Source organism: Leptonychotes weddellii, chromosome 11 (assembly GCF_054177405.1).
Source record: "Leptonychotes weddellii isolate Sample4059 chromosome 11, ASM5417740v2, whole genome shotgun sequence".
Taxonomy (NCBI): Eukaryota; Metazoa; Chordata; class Mammalia; order Carnivora; family Phocidae; genus Leptonychotes; species Leptonychotes weddellii.
The window spans coordinates 39,332,000-39,351,152 of NC_138379.1; the positions used below are offsets into that span (position 1 = coordinate 39,332,000).

At 46.7% G+C, this 19,153-nt stretch overlaps 1 protein-coding gene across 11 annotated transcripts in view; it reads right to left on the bottom strand.

Moving 5' to 3' along the window:
• Nucleotides 1-19,153, bottom strand: part of TEAD1 (TEA domain transcription factor 1) — a 261,044-nt gene that overhangs the window by 169,833 nt on the left and 72,058 nt on the right. For all 11 annotated transcript variants that reach the window (XM_081798577.1, XM_081798579.1, XM_081798570.1 and 8 more), the window contains one exon: nucleotides 7,398-7,653. In XM_081798577.1, coding sequence (XP_081654703.1) covers nucleotides 7,398-7,554 — 157 coding nt within the window. In that variant the 5' untranslated portion in view covers nucleotides 7,555-7,653. The remainder of the gene's footprint in view (nucleotides 1-7,397; nucleotides 7,654-19,153) is intronic.

Here is a 19,153-nt window from a genome sequence, read left to right on the forward strand (position 1 = left end):
CCCAACATGCCAGTACCTGGTCCAGGCCTCTTCCTCTCCCCCCTGGGCTCCTGCAATAGTCATCTAACTTGTCTACATGCCTGCACAGCCAGCTTCGTAAGACACAGGCTGAGTCACATCATCTCTCCGGGAAAAACGTAATGGTTTGCCTTTGTCCTCAGAATGAGCACCAGACACCATGGCGTGACATTCAAGGTCCTCCATGATGCAGAGGCGGCCCATGTTTCCAGGCTGGCCCACCATCACCCTCCTGGATACACCCTCGTTTCTCAGAGCACAAGAGCTGTGCCCTTTCAGGGCTCCGTGCCTCTATCACACTGTCCGCTTAGACCTGAATGCCCTTTCCTTCTCTCCCCATGGTAGCAAGTCTAGACCCAGTCTCCAGACATCACCTCGAGTTGTATGCAGCGATCCTACAACTACACGCAAGCATGCCTCTTCCTACGGAGAAGAGCCACAACTTTCTACAGATTCTCAAAGGGGTCTATAGTCCAAAGTAAGTAAAAAACAAACGTGAAGTGGCCTTTTCCCATTCCAAGTTAACTCAGAGAAGTCTGCCTCTCTGCCTCTGATTCTTTCATTCTCTTGCATTCTCAACTAGAGACCCGTGCATTCCCCAGTCATGAATGATCACACTTTCCATTGCCCTACCACTAAGCTCTGGATATCTCTAGTGCAGAATAGACTTCCTTCCATACCGGTATGTACAGCTGACCCTTGAACAACACAGAGGTTAGGGGCGCCGACCCCCTGCACAGTCAAAAATTCAAGTATAACTTGACTTCCCAAAAACTTAATTCCTAGTAATAGCCTAATGTTGACGGGAAGCCTTACCAATAACAGTCAATGAACACATATTTTGTACGTTACATGTACTGCATACTGCAGTCCTCCAGTAAAGTAAGCTGAAGTAAATTATTTTTTATTTTTCATTTATTTATTTTGTTGTTGTTTTTAATCTACTTTAATTATCTCAACTCGTTGGAGTGTTTTGTGTCCTTCTACTTAAAGTGTGATTACAATTCAGTTGGGTTTACGGCTGCCATCTTTGATTCTTGTCTGATCTCAGTTTTCCTGCCAGTCTACCAGTGAGGACCGTGGGAGCCCGGCGGTAAAGTAAATTATTTTTTAAATCATAAGGAAGAGAAAATACATTTACAGTACTGTACTGTATTTATCTAAAAAAACCTGCATAGAAGTAGATCTGCACAGTTCAAACCCATGTTGTTCAAGGATCAACTGTAGGTAATTGCATAAACTGGCTTGGTTTCAGATTTGGTCAGCTCCACCACTTCTTTACTGTGTGACCTTGAGCAATTAACTTGACCTTGGGCCTTAGCTTCCTCAGCTATAAAAATGGGGATATTTGCAGGACCTATACCACTGGGCTGTCATGAGGAATAAACAAGGCAACACATTCTAAAACAAAAAAGCCCACAGTCACTGGTCACATGGGTCCGCTATGTTAAAGATTTTACATCTGCTGTCCCCATTCACAAAGCACAATGCAGGCCCGCAATAAATGACTTCTGAATCCACGTCTTCCCTGAATCCCAGGACTCATCCACTACCGTGGTAAAGCAGTTAGAAAGCATAACGTGGTAATACTTCAACATTCTTTTCCTTTTTTTCTCTTATGACCAATTCTTGAGCCATCCTACTTTCTATCCAGATTGTACACGGTCTCATACCTTGTGCATAAACCTTTGCACGCCCCCCACACATTAAACTCCCCGGTCAAAACGCTGATGATGCTGGCTTTGCTATTCTCACAGGAACCAAACTATTTCAAAACCCCCCATTATTCATTTGTTCTGAGGAGTCCAGAATTAACCCTCATTCTACTACTGTGCCTACTGGGCAGAAATCCTTCCTACCTCTTGAACTAAAGTCTGCCAACACGAAAGCAAAAACCAGGGCTGCTGCTTTCTCAATCTAGGAAGACCATTAAATATGCAAACATCTTTCTCCTTTTTTCCCCTGCTTTCTCCCTTTTTTCTAGCCAGTGCGTCTAACAGTAGAGGCCCTCTGGGCTCAGGATTACTCACCGACCTTTCTTTGTTTTAACGACTTCTCTTTGTTTTGACCCATTATTCTGATATGCATATATTCAACAAACATTACTGATACCTTCTGTGTCAGGGTGGGATCCTTGCCTTATAGGGCTTCTAGTCTGTTCTTAGGGCCCAGTTCTTTGTGCTTCACATTTGCAGCCAACTCACTCGAAATAATACCCTGAATCACTGGTCAGACAGAAAGAGGAAATCAAAGATGCCACATGATGTCCAGATGCAGAAAAACAAGTTCACCTCAGGCGCCACGCGTCACTTTTGCAAGTGGCCTGGAGATCCCACAGGGCTTGGATTTTATAGCCATTTCCACAGTAGGGCCTCCGGGGCCTCCAGACATAGGCCACCTTCCTGGTCTTGAAAAGGGATGCTCCTCACTTTCCCAAGCAGTTCTCGAAGCCAGGAGGAGCCTGGGGACCACAGATCTCAGTCTCTGACTGACTAACCAATGCTCACTTGTGCCTGCCTGTGTGCACCCATGCTGACATGACCCGCCACCACCTCACTCCAATGGCCCCCTTCCCTCTTCTGTCAGTACTTCTAGGAAGTAGGCAGAGGGGCCATTCCAAGTCCACTGCTCCCCCAGCTGGCAGGGCTCAGGTCGGCAACTGGAGAGGACTGGCCCAGAGACGTCTTCCTCCTCAACCCGCCCCCTGCCCCCCGAATTTATCCAGTCCTCACAGTTCTTCTCTCCAGGGCTAACCAGTAGGCCTGGCATCACAGCAAGAAAGGGGCCATCCCTGGAGCTGTCCCCAGGCAAGGACCTTGAAGACATTTGCTCATAAAAGGAGAAAACCACTGCCCAGCAATTGCTCTGGCCAGGCCGCCTGTAGGATCTCAGGGCACCAGAATCTTCCAGACAGCTTCCTGGCCACCAGCAGGGCCAGCCTTGTGATCTAGGATCCTCCCTGCTGCGTTATTTGAGAAGCTTTCTTCCTGCCAGCAGTGGGCCAGGTGCCCTGGACGCTGGTGGCCAAGAACAGGCTTCAAAAGGCTAAGTGGAAGGTGACCATCTTCAAAGGGCCCTCCGACTTCCCAGAAAGCTCTGGCACATGGCCCTGACCCGAGGTCAGAGTTTCCTGCAAAGGAACTTGTGATGGCTCCATGAGGGCAGGGACCACGTCTGTCTGGTTCACTGGTGTATCCCCAACAGCCCCGAGCCCCGGGCTGGGATACGGGCGGTGCTCAATATTGATTCGTCATTAACATACAATGACCTCCACCAAGGAAGGAAGGAAGACATGTGGAAAGAGCCCAGCTTTGGGGGTCAGACGGACCCAGATTTGAACCCTTCCGGCTCTACTCCTCATGTGCATCCTCATCTACACAGCGGGGATTAGAATACCCATCTCACAATGTTGTTGTGAGCAGTAGATGGAAATCATATGTAAAGCCTGTAGCCCAGGCCAGGGCAAGAGCACTTTCCGTTTTCAGTTCAGCTCTCACCCAAAGCCCGACACGACACTGTGCCAGCGTGGTAGGGGGAATCCCAGAGCACAATTCATTTGTTTAACTCTTACAACCATCCCATGAAGTAGGATCTACTTAAATCCCTTTTGCGTTTGTGGAAAATAGAGGCACAGGGAGGAAAAGCAACTTGCCCAAAGTCTGGTATCTAGAAGTGGCAGGGCCAAGCCTCCTTGCGATTCCAAAGTCCAAAATTTTAGGGGCTACATTTCTGTCTTTAAAGCCATTGGTCAAGGCATGTTTGCACCTATCCCTACCCTGATGTGATTATGGGAGATACTGGACCACACTGCTAGACCGGAGTTTTCAGCGGCAAAACAAAAAGGCATCCAGGCATCCCCGTGGTTCACGGCTTTGTTTTAAACTAATGGCCTGTTCCTATGAAATTCAATCTCAGGCAAGTTTGCTGATCAAAAACCTCTCTCCTCTCCTGTCCTCTTGCTATCTCCTCTCCAACTATCTACCAGAAAAAGAGACACACAGCTATGTAAAAGTAGGAAAAAGGAAAGGAAAGCGGAGAGTGAAAGAAAGAGCGTGAGCGTGAGCGTGCGCGCCCTCAGGAACAGAGAGGTCTCACTCTCCTAACTATCCCTAAGGACAGCTGCCCACACAGAAGGTCCCGGGGCAGAAGCAGTCTGTCCACATGGAGGCCAACCACATCAAGTCTCGGTGACCCCATGCACCCGAGCAGCAGAGAGAGAATTAAGCCATCTCTTCTAATGGCCCAAACCTCTTCATAAAGAGAGCTTTCCATTTTCCCCTCTATAAGACTGCATTTGCCCTACTGCCAACCACAGAGGAAATGTCATTACCAAAATAAATCAGTGCTGCACTTGACCTTGCTTCTCAACTGGCTCAGGATTCGTGACATCACAATACACTCTACAAATGCTCAGAAATATTGGAAAACCGCCCCCTCACGTCAAAAACACTTGGTATTTCACTAAAAGGCATTAAATTATTTTGATTTTACTCTATGGAATCTAAAATGCTTTCCAGGTTTTCACTTTCAAAATGCTGAAAAGAAAAAGTACGCTCATAGGACCTTAGGAAACTTCAACTCCTGGTCTGGTTTGGGTGCTGGTTCGTGGGTGGTAAGATGCGGAGCAGGCCAGAAGCCAGGGAACAGTAGGCTCTCACCCCACACTGCTCACCGACTCAGTTCCCAGGTGGTGGGGGCTTCCCCGTGGAGGCTCCCAAGGCAAATTCCCGCCCCCCCAAAGTCACAGGCAGGTCATCGGCAGCTCCCAGGCATCTAGGGCAGTTCTCCTAAGGGCCTAGTCTTCAGCTCCCAAATCCCTGCTAACCACCATGTTTCCCTTTCAAATTAGCAGAAGCAGCACAACTCCTCCATGGTGGCCAAAGAGATGGGGTTAATGAGATAGGGTTGCGGGCAGTGTTCTCTCCCCAGGGCAGCTGCTTGGAGATGGCACAGCTTTGAGGACCCTGCAGCAAATGCATTTCCTGCACACCCCCCTCCCCCAGTCTGGACACATGACCATGCAGCTGTAATTCCTAATGCTGCTTGCTCAAAAGACCACCCCATTTTCAATCAGGTTGGTCATTAACACAGTAAGTCAATGGAATGCTGATTTAAGGGAAAAAAGAATTTGTATATTAACAACAAGAGCTCTCAGGAAGCACTGGGAATCTGATTGTCGTGGGCATTAAAGACATGCTCCCACAACCAGCACTGTGTCTGTCAACATACTCCTCACTCTTGCTGAGGTACAAGTCACAAAATCACAGCATCACAAAATGCACAGGTCCCGAGGACCCAAAGACATCAACTACTTGACTCTTTTTCTTCAGGGGAGAAAACAGAGACACAGGCCAAGGGGTAAGACTATCCACTGGGGGTAAAGGACTCAAATCCCGAGCTTCTCAGTGATTTTTCCATATTTAGCCCAGTGCCTCTGACACCCAGTGACCAACAAGAGCTCTTACACACTTATTTCCACAAAAAATTATTTCTATGATGGTGTTACAGGCAGACGGGCTAAGCCTACCATGGCTGCTACATAAAAAGTAAAATCAACAGAGAAGACAACCAAACTGGAGTTGACAAAATTAACTTTTGCTCTGAATCGCTCTCAGCGTGAAACCTCACTCCTAAAGTGGAAATGCCAGGATGAGAAATGAAGGGCGGGAGTCACCCCCAACCAGGATGTCCAACACCAGGCCGATATTTTAGATTACAATTTCTGGGCAAACAAATGGGAGTTGAACAAGATAGAGCAGCCTGAAGCCACCTTCCACAGGTAGAAATGAAATCAGCTTCGAAGAAGGCTCAAAGATTAAAGTACTTTGCTCTGCCTTTAAAATGGGGGAGCAGGGGGGGGTTGCATCTTTAGATACAAAGGTAAGACCTTGCAGGTCAATAACCAGGCTGGGGGAAGGGTAGCCCAGCAAAGACAGACAGACACACACACACACACACTCAGAGGCCCTGAAACTTTCTGCCCACAGCAGCTGACATGGTTCACCCTGAGTCCATTTCACGAATGGACACGAAGAAGCTTCTCTGGCTACAAAGGATCACATGGGAGCGTAAAACAAATGAAGGCTTGGGCTCTCTCTCCCCCGTGTGTGTGGCACTGACAGGCTAGAGACTCTGATGCTGCAGAAAGCAACATTTCCCTTGTTTCCATTACATCATCCAGGCTGGGGAAGGGGAGGGCGGGGACCACAGCTGGGAGCAGCTGCACCACCATCTGCTTTCTCCTTAGCTGCGTGCGCCAGTTTGAGCGGCAGTCTCCTACGGCCCCTGATAGAGGAGGCGCGGTATTAAAGGTACAACACCCTATTATGGAAAAGCTTTCAAATTATTTGGAAATAAATCACTTCCATGATAAGTTAACAACCCCAGGAAGGTTGCTGAGCCAGTTCTCTTTGAGTTTCGGTTATTTGTTTGCATCTCTTTAGACTCAGCTACAGTGCAAACTCTGTCAACTCAACGTGCCCAATTAGACAAGCAGAATGTACAAGCAACCACCTGCCATCTGCTTCCCAAAAGGTAAGCAGCCAAAAAAGTACAGGTCTGCAGCTGGAAGCATTTACGGAAGGAGCAGGGAATAGTCAAACCTAGTACACAAGCCCCAGACTGGCAACAGCTACATGCTGCTGCCTTCGGCATCCCAAGCCATTCAGTTGACCAGTCTTGTCTTCTTGGGCACTCCTGAAGTTTCCTTTGAAACACACTGCTAGGCATCCCCTTGTAGAAGGGGAGACTGGTGAGAGCCTGGGGGTTAACCCCTTGGCCGGCCACTCAACTGCCAACGTGCAACAAAGCAGTAAAATGGTGGTTTGAAGGTCTGATCAAGCTACACACCCATCTCATCTGGCCGATACAGGGCTGTGTTTAAAAAACAAAGTGCTGGCTTTTAAAAATGAGTGATAAGCATCTATATTGCTACCTCTTCCTGGGGTGGGGGGTGGGGAGGGGAGAATCAAGAGATTTGTCAACACGAGGCCCCATTTCCATGTGGCACCAGTCAATTACCAGGAGCTACTGAGCGGCAGGCTTCCATGAGATTGGGCACGTGCTCTTAAGAACCATACCCCACCCGTGGGGGTCCGCATACGCCACTACAACTAAATCCCTACCTGGACCCTGAGAGCTCTTCTCTAATGCTGTTGAGTGTGTAGAAGAACAAGAAAACCCCAGAGAATGACTTCCCAATGGTCCTTTACGCACTCTTCTGATTGGTTGAGATTTAGACCCTTGGATGGCCAACTAAAACTCTACAAAGATCATTCCACCCAATACAATGAATGGATCTCAGTAGAGGGCTAACTGCAATCACCCCTTATCATAAAAGCACATTGCAACATCTCAAAGGAGCATTCCAGACCGCTTACCATACATCTTGCCTTCGTCTGATAAGATGATTTTCCTCCTCCCGCATGGTGGGTAGATAGCCAAGGCTTCCTGAAAGCTCTGCTCAATGTCGGGGCTCCAGACGCCTTCTGCATCATTGTCAATTGGCTTATCCGCAGAGTCGCTCATTCTTTCCATGTTTTCGGCAGGGCTCTCACTGCCGCTCCAGCTGCTGGGCTCAATTTTGGCGGTTGGATTTTCCAAGCCGAAGCCTGGAGCCTTTTCAAGCAAATAAACCTAAGAGAGATATGAAAAGATAGTATAAGGACAAGGTAATGACCAACAATACTGCTCTTCCTCGCTCTATTACCTATTCTTCAGGCACCAGCTTTGCTTGGAGAAGAACTCCTAGCGGAGAATACAGAATTTGGGGATCCAAGTGGCTTTTGTTCTTTACATATCACGTTAAACACGCATACAGGTAGGCAGAAACTGGATAATCTTCACAGACGTGAGAACCGGGCTCCCTCAGAGTTGCAAGTTCACTGTGAATCCGGCAAAAACACTGACCAGATGCCTACAACCTACCAGGAGCACTTCGCTCACGGATAATCAAATGTCCACAGCAAAACAAGCTGTCTCAAAGAAAATAAAGTAAAACAATTGCTGTGGCAATTGGCACGATAACTCGAAAATGTCAAACCATCCCAGTATTTGTCACTGAGATCACTGAAATGCAAGACGGTGGCAGGTTGGAGGAAGGAGGAGATAATTTTGTTATCACAAATACTCATTCCACTAAAACAGCAATACCAGGGGCCCTGTATCTGCTCCTGGACAGCATTTTTCAGCAGGGCTTCTGCCCTACACACTCAGGTCACTTTGCCACTCTCTGCTTCTAGACTATAACCTTGAAGCAGGGACCAAGCTGTCCCCACTTCTGCCTTCCCCGCACCGACTACAAGGGGCCAGCGCATTTGCAGAAATGTTTTACACCTACATGGGGCACTTCATCCGGGAGCCTACCTGGAATTTCTGATCACATGAAAACCATAGGGAGTCTTTCATTTATTTTTCTGTAGCACTGAAGATTACAGAACCAAAAGAAATTTTTCTCAAAGATTTATTCCCCTTAAATTATGCATGTAACCTATGGTCATAATGGGATAAGCTTTCCAAACAAATGTCAAACCGGCACAAACACCAATGTGAAAATGATCTAATCCAGTACCCCCTGCTGTCTGCACACTAACATATCAATATTCCTTTGTTGAAAAGGCATCAGATCATTAATTCAAAGGCTTCCCCAAAAAGGGAGAAGGAATGCTCCTGGGGATGGATCGAAGAGGGGAGGCCCCGGGCTTGAGTGGGGAAGCAGTCACCTGAGAGCAAGCAACCTGTCTTCTCTCTCCTTCTCTCTCCCAGCTGCCGCCCTTCCACCTGCCCTCCCCCAGCTGTGTATATCAACAGATCCCAGGTGCAGAAACTCAGGGGCCCATGAACGTTACACAATTAATGGTGTAACTAGTGGGTGCTTTTGGCTTCGTACCCTGACAGCTTTCGGGATCTAGCAGCACCTGGATAAAAGAAACCCTCAGGTTGTCTGCTTTTAAATGCTGCCATGGATCCATCACTCAAAGAACTTGTCAGCAAAATATTTACTACTGCTTACCAACACATGTACATTAACACAGGACTCTACAAACTACCCAGTGTTGAGAGGTATCAGTTATGCCACAAGAAAAGGTTTCGTGATTGACCTGCAGATGAACTCCACAATGCCTCCAGTGTGGGTCTTTTGAATTCTCAAATTATTACATTTTTTTTTTTGGTGGGGATTTTGGAGGCTCACAAAAATTCAAGCTGAACTGTACCATTCTACCCTAAAGGCTGTTCCGCCTCCAAAGCAGTTTATTGGCAAAAGTATGAGAAGATGAGCAAACGCTCTGAGGTAGTGGCTAATCCACCTTGTCCCTCTCTACCTGACCCAAAACCAGAACAAAACAAAACAAAACAAATGGCACACACAAAAGCCCAGGCCTGTCCCTGAGCTCTGAGCCGCTCACAGCAGTATGAACTCACTGCAGGGAGCCACATTTTACCATGAGCAGTGGATGTGCCCAGCATGCAACCACGAAAGCAGAGGGACAGAATCCAGGACAGTGAGGGCCAGCTGAGGGACGAGGGGATCTCTATTTGCCTAAGAAGAACACCACCGTATAAGAGCCTCAGTCTCCAGACCAAAGCACACCAGCACCCCCTGAGCCTATGCTTGACATGCCTTCTTCCTCTTCCTTCAGCTGGTCATACGGTCTGCACTTGAACATCACCAATGGCAAGGAAACGGCTACCTCCCTAGTACCACTTCCTTTGTACTGGCATGCTGAAATCCTTCTATCTAGGAGGCTAAAACCCATGTCCCGGTTAACTTCCATCTATCCATCCCTTGGAGGTCTATCCATCCCTTGTGGGAGCAAATCCACTCCCCCACCCCCAACACCATTTAGGCATGACAGGAACAGCCCCCAGGCTCCTGACTGTGATCCAGACTAGACATAATTCACATCGTCCCTCTGCCCAGCCCTCAGAAATGCATCCCAGTTTGTCCACACCCTCCATAAATGACACTCAGAGGTGGACCTATGATCCATAAAACCTCCAAGCTCCCAAGTGTTGTTCCTGAAACTCCTCTCTTATGCAACTGGCTTAGGAGCTAAAAATATGAGTTTATATTTATTCCTATTAAATTCCATTATTTTTACCCTTAAGCCATGACTCCAAGCTGGTAAGATCTTTCTGAATCATTAATTGCCAAGCTTAGTGTCCCTAGACATTGAACAACCTCTAAGAGTTGTCTGTCACATGGGGAGGGTGTAGACCCATTCTGTAGAAGCTCCAAAGAAGATTCTGACTCAACATACGGAAAAATTTCCAACTAGCTGAACTTCCATGAGAGGTGAAGTACCTTAAAGACAGGTAGTAGAGTCTTGCTGACAACCTCTTCAAGTTACCTCTAAAGCTAAGAATCACTAGTCCTTGGTTAGGGAATGCAATATTAGCTAGCATTAACTGATCCATCCATTTTATTTTTTTTTTTTTAAAGATTTTTATTTATTTGAGAAAGAGAGAGAGAGTGTGTATGTGTGAGAGAGAGAGAGACAGAGAGAGAGCACGAGCAGGGTGAGGGGCAGAGGGAAAAGCAGACTCTCTGCTGAGCGGGGAGCACGATGCGGGGCTTGAACCCAAGACTCTGGAATCATGACCTGATCCAAAGGCAGATGCTTAACCGACTGAGCCACCCAGGCGCCCCTGATCCATCCATTTTAGTAAATACAGGCACTGTTCTAAATGCTCTCATGTTTTTATTCATTTACTGCAAAGGGAAGAACTCTGTGTCCAGGCTCTTGCAATTTGGTCAACTGGAGCTCAGCAGGATGGAATTACCTACTCTGGACAAGGGCCAGGACAAAGCCCCAGAAGCTACCACATACATAATCCACAGTTATACAGGCCCTTGGTTTTACAATCCAATTGTAAGATGAGACCCTGTATGGGCAGAGAGTTTCCGATCACAAGACTGGGGCTGGCTGAGGAAAGCTCCCCGTACTGGATACCAAAATAACCATTCTGGCATTCTATTCCTCAGGTCCCTTCCAGCCCGGCTCAAAATCCACCTCATCCTGGAAACATGTATCCAGTGACTCTGAGAGTATCAGCCACACGTTAGGAATATCCTAAAAATGCATCTAATGGGTAAACTACCACCCAATCTACCTGGCTTCTGAATGTATAGCAACAAGCATCTGCTTGTTACCAATAATAAGATCTAATCAAACAAGGTGAGCTTAGAATATCTGTGCCTGCAGAGCTAACATCTTCACCTCCTCATACATCCTTTGAGCAAGGGAGTCAACTTTCACTCGATGCAGTAAATGAAGAACACAGTATTGGGGGTGGAGGACGGAGCATGCGGTATTAAGACTCAACCTGACTTGATTTCCAAACCCAGCTCACCGGCTAGCCTCAACACCCAGGCTAAATTAGTTAATCTCGCAGAAGCTCAGGTTTTAACTTTAAAAGGGAGATAAATTCAATTCAATCCCAACACAGGAAAGTCATTAAGGGGTAGAGGGACTCTCCCCTCACAGGACTGCCACAGAGATTTATCGAGATACACTGTGTACCACTCAATGTCCCTGGGTGCCTCCGTTTCCATCATTACCACTTTTCCAACGGCTCATTTTTTCCCTAAAACCCTCCTTGGCTACACTATAATAAATTCCAGAAAGAAATGTTACCAGTGACACAAACATTCCTGTTAACTGCTCCAATAGCTATATTCCCTAAATGGATCATTCTTTCACAATTACCCACTAACACTTGAGGAGAGGTGACATGATTACAGTGAGATGACATCATATGTATATTTGTCCAATACACAAAAGTCTGGGGGAAGAAGGGGGCGAGACAGTCCAATGCAGGTGCTTCTGCCACCAACTCCATTCAAGGGACGCACTCACAAGGGGTGTGACATAGGGCACAGGAATCTGCTGCTTCCTTGATCTTAATTCCTGTAGGTCTCTCATAATGTAAGCATCTCACCCACTTACAGGTGATTTAAGAGCTCTTAAATAAAAGGGTTAGCTTTAACTAACCCTCATGATTAATGAAACACCACTGAACATGAGGGTCACAAAAAATCCATACAGCTTCTTTTAGCCAATGTCTCAACAGTCTATGAGGCAATCAGAAAAGGGCTGGACTAGGCATTAGGACTGAGTAGCCCAGGACCACACAGCACTTGGCCCCCACGTGCCTCAGTTTCCATCATTAACACTGAAGGAGGCCAACTAAGTCATTCATCACCTTGTGTTCCCATATACTCTACCTATAATAAAACTTAGTAAGCTGATTTGTTATCGCACCCCATCCATACCCCAGTCTCCTTGAGGGCAGGGACCACAGTATCCCCAGTGCTAGCAGAGTACCTGGAATAATACTCAATGAAAGAAAGAATAAACCAACAACCAGATGACGTGAACATTCTTTGACATCAGTGTGAGTGAACTTATCACCCAGGCTTCCCATGAGAAGGGCAAGAGTTTCAGCATCCTTTCCCATCCCTCCCATCCCTCACCCTGACTCTGGTCAAGATTCTAATGAGAAGAGCTCCAAAGAAAATTACCAAATTAGGAAAATGTAAGAGGGCAGACTTAAGCCATGCAGAGTTTGGATAACCAAGAGTTGGCTGTCTGATCCAATTTTTTATTTAGTAATCAAAATTACAACCAACAGTCCTTCTGTGGTAAAGACACAAATACGGGGGTGCCTGGGGGCTCAGTCGGTTAAGCGCCAACTCTTGATTTCAGTTAAGGTCATGATCTTGGGGTCACGGCATTGAGCCCTGTGTCAGGCTCCTTGATCAGCAGGGAGTCTGCTGGAGATTCCCTCTTTCTCTCTCCCTTTGCTCCTCCCACCCCGTGCCTTCACGCGCTCACACTCTCTCTCTCTCAAATAAATCTTTAAATGAAAAAGACACAAATCTGGTTTGGGTACTCAAGGAGGTAAGTTTCTGCTTCAACAAACAAACATTATTTTGAGTGGAATGGTAATTCTTGAGATACAATACTTTACCTTCTTTCTTTTTTCTTTTGGCCCCTAGAGAAAACAGGATCAGAAGATGACAGCTATAAGAAAAGCTATAAGGGAGGCAGAGTGGTGAGGGTGTGAAGGCCAGAAGCCAAAGAGGTGGCCAAGGAAGAAATGTGAAGAGGTGAAAAATGGTAGCAAAGCAAATTTGAGTGAGTAGGTGAATGAAAAAGGCAACATAGGTTGTGACACTAAAAGGAAAGCTAAGAAAGATTTCTATAAGCTCAGAAGAATGTGGACATAGGCAACAGTGGGAGCCATTTAAAGAAAGAATCACATGGTTGAAACGATATTTGTAGTAGACAACTCAACTACACATCTGATGGCTCTAAGGTCACTCTGATTTTAGTGAAAGCCAAATTTTTCTTCTAAGAAAAAAGCTGACCTCCAATAAAAAGACTAGGAAAAATTACGTTTTACTTCCAAAGTGAACTGGTACATCAAATCCAAATTCAACCTCCTCCCAATAAACCATGTTTCCAGCACAATGCCAGAAGCTTTCACCGAAAGCATTTTTAATCATTGCACTACTCCCACTGGGTATTATCTCCACCTTATGAGGTCCAGAGACCTAAATAAGTTGACAAAAGTCATATACTCAACAAAATTTGAATCCAGGAGTCATTTCGGCAGCTAGAATGCACCATCCATGGGATTAGCCGACTCAAGTACACTCTCACTAGACAGTGAGTTGGACGCTGGATTTCAAAGGGAGAGAATGTAGGCAGTGCTGAATGCTCAGCTCCGTCTACAACTGACACCCTCAAGCACAGTCTAATTAATTCCTAATGAATAATGATTATGCTGACTCACCTCCCCGGGTAGTTGGGAGGAATGTCAGGCACTAATGATAGTTCATTGCTTTTGCATATTTAAAGTGGGGCAAGTTACTAGTCCCCATCATTTCAGACACTAGCCAAACCTGCCAACAAGTGGCCGGAGAAATACAGGACTGATGGCCTGGATTTGGGAGGCAGCCTCCAGAGAAACGGAACTGGAGAATGTAAGTCATTGTCAGCGCAGAATGCTCAAGGAATGCCAACACTGAGAACTGAGGCCATGTCTGCCATAAAGCTGGTAGCAGTCAGTGAGCCTTGGTGTCATAAATTCCAACTGCCAACAGGTTCTAATTTCAGCAGGAAGGAGTGGATAATTACTCCTTCTCATTTTCAAAAAATCACTTCCATTATCAACAGGATCCATCAACAAGCCAACACCTCTTCACCAAGACCCAGACGCTGACCACCCCATGAGAGGACTTTGGCATTACCCTTCTGAGATTCCCTGATGAATACTCCTGCTCCATCAGCCCTAAGTACTTGCCCAGGTGACAATTCAAGAAAGGCTTTGACTGATTTCATGCTATGTAGCTCTGTATTACCAGCCTTTAGGGGAATCACTTTCCCCATCCCCTTAAGGAATCTGTTAGCCACTGAGAACAGAAATTTCGGCCTCTTCCTTTCTGCCACCATCACCCCCAGTCAAGCTAATCACTGCTCTGTTTCATCATAAGAGACCTTCAAAAGAACTAGGCCACAGACTCAGGTCCAGGCAGTCTATCCAATCTGACCATTCCCAAGTGAAGACTGGATATCAAGACAGTGCACTCATCTGGGAAGCCTGAGCTGGATGGCATGACCTGCAGCCTGGGTCATGGATCCCCAGGAGGTGGACTATTTAACACATTGCAAAGCCAGAAACAGAAGTTTCTTTCCTGCTCTAAGAGAAAAAGAAATGCCACAAGAGTTAGCATAAGTAGCTGTCAGTGGACATTCAAAAGAAAAACTCGTAGGACCCTTCCCAGGGGTAACAGTCAAAGAAAACCCAAAACTAACCCCCCTCAATTCCAGCAGGTTTGTAGAGTGAACATATATTTCAGGTAGACTCATCAATCATAATGCTTATTCAAAACAAAGAAAACAAACACCATGAAGAGAATACTCCTTAATCACTAAGTTACATATAATGTTACTTTCTTAGTCCGTGAGGTTCACCATCAGATTATTGTGATGCCTTCTCGTTTTAGATGACAATGAGCACAAATTTAAAAAATCAAGAGTTGACAGTTTATATTTTAAAAGATACCAACACGGCAGGTAAATACATACACTACGCAAGACAAACATTTCAAAAGGGTCCATCTCAACCCCCTACCAAGGAGGAGTGCCTAGAAATGAGCGTCCCAGGGTAGCAAGTCTGTAGGTCATGACTGGGGTGTCATCCTTCTTACAAAAGGCCATGGGGACTCACTCAGTGTTGCACAGCTTGTTGCCAGCCAACTTAATGATATGTTGGTTCTGGGCTGACTCCGAGTCACAACAGCTGACCTGCCCAGATGCAGTTCCTCTGGCTGATTTGGAGTTCTAATTCTATTGCATCAGGAACAGCCCTCCCTAGTCCGCACACAGAAATGGTCCCAGACCATCCACTTCTCTAGCTCCTATGACTTGGGGTGCTTCTCTCACTCTGGCCATGCCTATTTCTACCCTGGATTATTGATTGACACAGCATGCAAGGAGACAGAAGCAATAGGTAAATCCACAGCTCACTTCGGACTGGGTCATAAGTCAATCATCAAGAACAAGTGAAGCATTTGAAAGTGCTGAACTGTGAAGTCCAAGCTCTGCTGCAGTTCTTGTACTGGGTACACTGGCATTCAAATGCTGTCTAAAGATCCAACAGACCCACATGAATCTCATCGGCACTGGCATTAGAAGATCCAAAATCAGAAACTTGGTTTCTGCAGGACGCACTGTTGCTCACCAGGACAAAAGAACTCACCTCAGTTGGTTAAGCATCTGACTCCTGATTTCAGCTCAGGTCATGATCTCGGGATCGTGGGATCGTGAGATCGAGCCTCAGCATGGAGCCTGCTTGAGATTCTCTCTCCATCTCCCTCTGCCTTCCCCCCTCCTCTAGCACTCCCTCTCTCTTCCCCTAAGTAAATAAAATCTTTAAAAAAAAAAAAAAAAGGGGAGGAGAAGAACCACCAACACCACCACCACCACCAAAATCTAGGCTCCAGTGTGTGTCCAGGAGGAAAAAACTACTCTTTCGTGTCACCTTCAGGTAACCAAGGACACAATTCATCACAATGCACTGTGTCCCTTTCCAGCCTCTCAACCATCAAAAATCAGGATATTGCTTTTTTGTGTGGGTGTTGGGTCTGGCCATTTCTAAGGGATCCGAGCATACAGATACTCATCCCAAATCACACATGAGTATCTCAAGTCCCAAAACATGATCCTAAAACTCCCTGGAAGCAGAAATTGAGCCCCTGAGCCCTCTAGGACCTCGGACAGTGGCAGGTGGCATTAGGAGACTGGATAAAAGTGAACACCACAGAACAGCGGCTATAACTAACCTTTCTGATACCACAGTTACCTTAGAGAAAAAGTTTATTCCAGGAGCCCTCGATAAATCACTTTTATGGAATTAGGCGTTTATGCGATGCCACTGGCATATAAAGTCACTGAATTAGTCACTGGATTTCCTCCAAGAAGTTGAAGATGGCCTTCATCACATTTCACAGAGTGCTCTTTACAAAGATCCCAAAGGAAAGTTCGATAACAAGACACCGTGTGTGTGTGTGTGTGCGTGTGTGTGTGTTGTTTTTTTGTTTGTTTTTTACCTTGTGGTCAACCAAATAGGCCTTGGCTTTACTCACTGGCTGCCAAGTGTTCTGAGCCACACCAGCAGGCCCCTCAGAGAGAGCACAGAGGTTATTTTGGTCAGCAAGTTTGGTTTCATTCCCAAATCCACTTTAGATCCCTACCTCCCTCCACACCTCCACCCCCTTCTTCTTTCCTGCGGTTCCCTACTTTTAATTTATGCTATTTTACAGCCTTGCAAGCTGCCTTAAACTCATTCTGAAACAAAAGAGGGTAGAAACACTAAAGGGGAAATTATTTCTCTTTTCTAATCATCCATTCCCATGTCCGTCACCATGTGCCAGGCACCAGAGAAATGGAGTGAAATAAATATGCCATCCTCCCTGCCCTCAAGGAGCAGCCTTCGTGCTGAGAGACAGATACTGAAGTTCATTCTTCTTCCTGACTTCCAGCCCCTCCTCTGGGAAGCCTGCCCTCCCCTCCCTTGGTTTCTGCAGGAAGCACTGTTGTTCACCAGGACAAAAGAACTTACCTCACTCACTGCACAGGAACAATTTAGTGCCTGCCACCTTTGCAGGTTTGTGAGATCTTTAGGGCTTAGGTCCAGGCCTTTAGTCATCTCCCTATCCTTGGCCTTTAACAGAATGCCTGGCACACAGTCATCGCTCCCCCAAAATGACGACTGAGTGGATGTCTGAAAAAATGAATGAGCAAGTGAATGAATGCAGGATGTCAAAGGAGGGATGGCCAAAGTGCTGTTGGAGCACAGACACGGGAGCTGATCCTGCCTCTCGGATCAAGAAGAGCCTCACAGGAGGGGAGGTCCAGGCTGGTCTTGACGCCTAAAAAGGACTTACCAGGCCCATTACAAGGGCTCAGGGGGCCCTGTTTGGAGAAGAGGGTCCGTGCGTGGGATGTGCTAATGAAAGGACAAAGCAAGAAAGCAGAAAGGTTGGAGCAGAGCTTAAAAAAGCAAACTGAGCCACCTCACACAGGGCCCCTCACACGCCACGCCAAAAGCTCTGGGCTGATTCAGACCACGGCCAACATGAGAACAGCAGTGACACCAGGAATGTGCCATCTGAAGGGGCATGTGCATCTATTTGGGAGCATGAAGGATGAAGAACAGATAATTTTATAAATTTGAAATCAGAATTTTTTAAGCAAAAGCACTTTTCAGTGTGTTCCAAGGCCAGAGCAGTCTTCCGGATAGAGTCAAGGGTTCCAATGGGACACATCCTTCAAGCGTTCCAACTTTAGAGAGATGTTCTAGAGACAGTGGATACAGGGGTGCTTTTTTAAACAGCCCAGAGCCGCCAGACGACCTCCACTCAGTGCCCTGTCACTCAGCTCTTCAATTACTGCTCATCAGACTTTGTCTTCAAGCACCCTACATTATTGCCCTGGTCCCCAAAGAGGGCTATGTGCTGATGGCAGTCAGCCCCCGAACCGGCACGGGGACTGGACTGCTGTGCTCTCAGAGACACACACATCTGAGAACGGCCAACAAGCAAACACCAGCCCAATGGCGACACACGCAAACGTATAAATTGACCAAAAACATACCCTGCTTGTTCCCAAATGTCCACTGGTTCCCGATGTTATGGATATCATGGAGTCCCCACTCTTCAAATGAGAAATGCAATCTGCCATTTAATGAGGACACAGTGACAGAGTAGCTGCAAAACAGGTCTTACACTGGGAGGGATGCAAATTCAGGGACCAATTAAAGCCTCACCCTTGCCCCCATCCCAGTCCTCCAAATTTATACCCAGACCCAGTTCAACTTCAGCAGGAGCATTAATCTTGGCACTTTGGCTAGAAATTGGCCAGGAGAAGAAGAGTATTATTCCCCCTTTAGACAATAAGCCACTCATTCAAAAATAAATACATAAACAAACACGTGAGCACCTACTGTGTGCACAGTACCAGCTCTAAGCAGTACACAAACACTAGGCAAAGAGAAGTACCTATGGGAAGGCTGAGGCACCCACTTCTGGAATCAGGCCTCCCTGTGCCTTCACTTCGGCAGGCCCTAGGGTGCTCTGGAGGAAAGCAGACCACCAGACTCCTCCCTCCCCCTCCCACCTCACCAGCAAACGAGTCCCCCGTATCAAGTAAGAAAGGCAAAAAGGCCACAGCTCGATTCAATCGACATTTCTGCAGCTCCCCAACACACACACATGGGAGGAGTGTCTTCAGGGGTTTGTTTCCTTCCAGGATCTCTTCTTCTTCCAACACAATCTGCTAACCCTGGTAGAGGAACAAGGAAGGCCGAACCTTCAACTCATCTCTCACTCATCCAACTGGAATCCATTTCTGATCCCACCTATGGAATCCCACTGCTGCCTTCCCTCTTGCTTGGCCTCTCCCTTTCGGGGACTGTCCTGGTGTTGATTCCCCATCAGTCCAACCGACTGACATGACTCTATGTGTAGGATTCAACTTGAAGGCCAAAAAGGCCCAAAAGGACACCAAACAACCCCAAACCCACACACCAGGCATACTTGGCACTGAGGATCTTTCTCTAAAAGCAT